Consider the following 4,580-nt stretch of genomic DNA (forward strand, 5'->3'; position numbering starts at 1 on the left):
TTCACAGTTTTAGTTTATTTATTTGAGAAAGATATATGAAATTAATCTACTAGATTTCTCAAAAGAAATTAATTCACTAGAGATTTGCATTCATTTATTAATAAAATGAAATAATATAAGCTTCGATTGTGTAGTACGCGATAAATAGAAAAAAGGCTCTATAAAGATAATTTAGTAAAATGTAATTTTTTTATAGGCTTGCATTAAACTGCTCTATCAAACACACACACATATATATATATATACCAAACAGGGCAATAGAGCATGCTTCCTAAGTAACCTTATATTTTGATAATCCTATTATCAACCAAACACTTGTAAATATTTTTTTGAAGTTATAACTACAATCGTAGTTGTAATTTCAAATATAATAACAAAAGAACTATAAGTGAAATTAACCTTTGCAAAACATGATTGGACTTACAATTAAAATATATCCAAATTTAGGCCAAAACAGGTCTAAATTATATTCTAGCAAAATGAACTAAATAATGTAATACAATATGCTTGGAATTTGCTAAGTAATCTTATATTCTAGTAATTTATCACAAGTAATGTTATATTTCATTAACCAAACACTCCTTGATTAAAAAAAAAAGTACCATTGCAATTCCAGAAATAATTATAACAAAAATTAATGACTGGAGTAAAACCTTCTGTATTTTTTCTCTAAAATAAAAATATATTAAAATCACATAATTTACAAAATATAGAATTTACCTTTAACCTAAACATGAAGTATATTTTTGTTAAAAGTAGATTCATATCCGACCTGTTAATTTTAAAATGTAACACAAAGATAATAGGGTGGATTATAATAAAGGTAGTTATACTTTTTAAGATTTCAACACTTCACTTATTCTAATAGCAGTGCTTTAATTAAATTAGAAGGTTACGCTGCTAAGCTGGTCCTAAGCTGCGAATTGTAATTATGATATTGATAATGGGTTTAAACCTAGTAACCAAACAGAAATTCAACTCTGAAAAAGTTTTAACTATAGAAGGTTAAAAGAAAATTAATTGAAGTGGGGATGACAAGTAAACAGGTCCCACAATAGTTGTACTGCATTTTGTAAAAATATTAAATTACTTGGAAAAGGGAAGGGTAAAAATGTATATTTCCCTCTTATTCGTTTGAGCTGTAGTTAGCCTCTGTGGGTTCATTGGAGGTCGCGCCCATCACGAGCGTTTTTCTTTTAATTTAATTAATTTTGGGTTTTGATTCCCTTTCTTTTCTTATTTCAACATATATTTTTAAATTTTTTTTTAATGTAATTGCTCTGATGATGAAGTGGGAGTAGTAGTGAAAAACCAAGCAAAACCCCCCAATCCCCAATGCTCAGATTCTTCACCCATTCATCTTTTTTCTTTGGTTTTTGAGCATCGCCACACAAATCCATAGATACCTCCCCCCCCCCCCCGCCTTCAACCCCCAATTTTACACAGGAGAAATTTATCACAACCATGAAGCGAGACCACAATCATCTCCAACCCAACCCAGACCCCTCTTCTCTCCTCGACGCTCCTTCTACCGGAAAGGCCAAGGTTTGGGACGAAGAAGCCGCCCAACAAGACTGTGGGATGGATGAGCTTTTGGCGGTTTTGGGTTACAAGGTCAAAACTTCAGACATGGCTGAAGTGGCTCAAAAGCTTGAGCAGTTGGAGGAGGTTATGTGTAATGTTCAAGATGACGGGATTTCTCACCTTGCTTCTGAAACTGTTCATTATAATCCTTCCGATCTGTCGACTTGGCTCGAGAGCATGCTCTCTGAACTTAACCCTCCCTCCACTTTTGATCCTTTTGGCGCTGCTGGGACGGCGGCGGCGGCGTTGGATGATTCGTTTCTTGGTCCCGCTGAGTCCTCAACTTTGACGACGTTGGATTTCGACAACATCAATCGGAAACATCAGAAATCTGGTCAACAAATCTTTGAGGAAGCTTCCTGCTCCGATTACGATCTCAAAGCCATTCCTGGTAAGGCTATTTATTCTCAAAATACCCAACCCCAACCCCAAACCCACGATTCCTCATCTTCTTCCACACCCACCAACGTTAAATCCGAAAAACGCTTCAAATCTACATCCGGGCCGCCCTCGCCCTCGGATATCTTCCCCCCTCCTCCTCCCGCTGCTGCTTCCTATGGAATTCCGACTGATTCAACTCGTCCCGTGGTCCTGGTTGACTCGCAAGAAAATGGAATCCGGCTTGTCCATGCTTTGATGGCATGTGCGGAAGCTGTCCAGCAAAACAATCTTAATCTGGCTGAAGCTTTAGTTAAACAAATTGGGTTCCTAGCGATTTCTCAGGCTGGGGCTATGAGAAAAGTGGCTACTTATTTTGCGGAAGCATTAGCCCGAAGGATTTACAGATTTTATCCTCAAAACCCACTCGACCACTCTTTTTCAGATGTTCTTCACATGCACTTTTACGAGACTTGCCCCTATCTCAAGTTCGCTCATTTCACCGCTAACCAAGCTATTCTCGAAGCTTTTGAGGGCAAAAAAAGAGTCCATGTTATCGATTTCTCAATGAACCAAGGCATGCAATGGCCTGCTTTGATGCAAGCTTTAGCGTTAAGAGTTGGTGGTCCGCCGGCTTTTAGGTTAACTGGGATCGGACCTCCTAGCCACGACAACTCAGATCACTTGCAGGAAGTTGGTTGGAAGTTGGCTCAGTTTGCCGAAAAGATTCACGTGGAGTTCGAGTATCGTGGGTTCGTGGCTAATTCGTTGGCCGATTTGGATGCTTCAATGCTTGATCTCAGGCCGAGTGAAGTTGAAGCCGTGGCCGTTAACTCGGTTTTCGAGTTACATAAATTGTTGGCTCGGCCTGCTGCCATCGACAAAGTCTTTTCTGTGGTGAAACAAATGAAGCCTGAACTTGTTACCATCGTTGAGCAAGAAGCGAACCACAACGGTCCTGTTTTCTTAGACAGGTTCACTGAGTCATTACATTATTACTCGACGCTTTTTGATTCGTTGGAGGGGTCGGTGAGCAGTCAGGATAAGGTTATGTCGGAGGTGTATTTGGGGAAACAGATATGCAATGTGGTGGCCTGTGAAGGGGTGGACCGAATCGAGAGGCACGAGTCGCTGACTCAGTGGAGAAACCGGCTGAGTACGGCGGGGTTTTCACCGGTTCATTTGGGTTCGAACGCGTTCAAGCAAGCTAGTATGTTGTTGGCCCTGTTTGCAGGCGGAGATGGGTATGGGGTGGAAGAGAACAACGGGTGTTTGATGCTGGGATGGCACAACCGCCCACTCATTACAACTTCAGCTTGGAAGCTCACCAAAAAAACCACCGCCATAAGCCAGTAAAATTTATTTATTTTTAATGAGTCGACTCAATGAGTCTAAGAAGAATCCCAACTCAGTCTGGTCCCTCCCTAGTACGAAACCCTTATCTTTAATTTCTGTCAATGTTGGCTTCTGAACTGGCTGCCTTTCCAGTTTGCCACTCCCTTTTTATCATTTTTCTAATTTTCAGCTCTCTTTCTGTTTAGGTTAAAATTTTTTTCTTGGGGAAATCTTTTTGTATTTTCAGGGTGAATCACTAAAAGGGTTAATGTATTTATTATAAATATGTTATATAGCGTTGCTGAAAAATAAAAAAGAAATTGCAGAGGGGTTTAGTTGAACACCCAACATTTTCTTCTCTAAATAATAAAAATTGGACGGAAATATCCCCAGATTGCTGGCAGCACTGAAAAATTGCCAAATCTGTGATTCCCTACTTTTAGGCATTGAATCAAACACAATGAAAGCGTTAGAAGATATAAAACTATTACATTAGCAGGGCAACAACTATTACCCTTTTCTTCAATGTCAGCAGAAGCAGAATCATATAAAAGAAAAATGCTCACTTCACTTAAATGTCAAGTTCTTAATGATGGTATTAACTTTATTTAAAAAGCTTTTCACTTTCTTATCTTCTTCTTTATATAGTTATGTTGGTGGGAAAACATTTTCACTATTAAAAGCCTTTTTACCCTATTTTTTCGTATGTGGGTGTACTACTTCCTTTTTTCGCTATGAATTTTGCTTTTTGCACTGACCCTTGATTGTGATTGCCAGTTTGCAGTGTCTTTAATCTTTTCAAACATTTGATGACTGCCAGCTAATTCATCCATTCTCACTTTGTTACTTGTTCTAAATCATTGCATCCATCCTCTCTTCCATTCTATGCGAATTTCATGTTTTCCCCAATTCATCCTTGCACTTGTATTCCAATTTTGAAATTTGTTCTCTTATGTTCTAAACATTTTGTTGTAGTAGAATTTGACCTTACAAATTTAATTGCCAGATATTGAGTCGAGTAATATAGAAATTAAAAATCAAAAGTCGAAATGCAAAGGAAATAAATAAAATATGTTATAAATGAATTCTAATATAACATAAATTATATTTTATAAGCTCAACAAGCTTAATAAATTTAATTGTTGCAGGTTAAAATTGGAATAGTATAAAAGTTTAGGACTTGAGTAATTCTTTCTAATCTCTAAACCACAAACATATTTTGTGAAAGGAAATAGCCAAAATTCTCCAAAAAGGGGAGTGGGAGGGAAAGCAAATCCCAAAGG

General features: G+C 37.7%; 1 protein-coding gene across 1 annotated transcript; it reads left to right on the plus strand.

Annotated features, from left to right (window-relative positions):
• Nucleotides 1–1,233: 1,233 nt before the first annotated feature.
• On the plus strand, nucleotides 1,234–3,645 carry LOC105785690 (DELLA protein GAIP-B). Its single transcript, XM_012611810.2, has one exon. The coding sequence runs from the start codon at nucleotides 1,465–1,467 to the stop codon at nucleotides 3,316–3,318; it is 1,854 nt and encodes a 617-aa protein (XP_012467264.1). The 5' UTR covers nucleotides 1,234–1,464; the 3' UTR covers nucleotides 3,319–3,645.
• Nucleotides 3,646–4,580: the final 935 nt, after the last annotated feature.

Source organism: Gossypium raimondii, chromosome 1, assembly GCF_025698545.1.
Source record: "Gossypium raimondii isolate GPD5lz chromosome 1, ASM2569854v1, whole genome shotgun sequence".
In the NCBI taxonomy this organism is placed as follows: domain Eukaryota; kingdom Viridiplantae; phylum Streptophyta; class Magnoliopsida; order Malvales; family Malvaceae; genus Gossypium; species Gossypium raimondii.

Excerpts from the sequence above, each read along its gene's own strand:
- LOC105785690 (XM_012611810.2), top strand. The coding sequence starts at position 1,465 with ATGAAGCGAGACCACAATCATCTCCAACCCAACCCAGACCCCTCTTCT.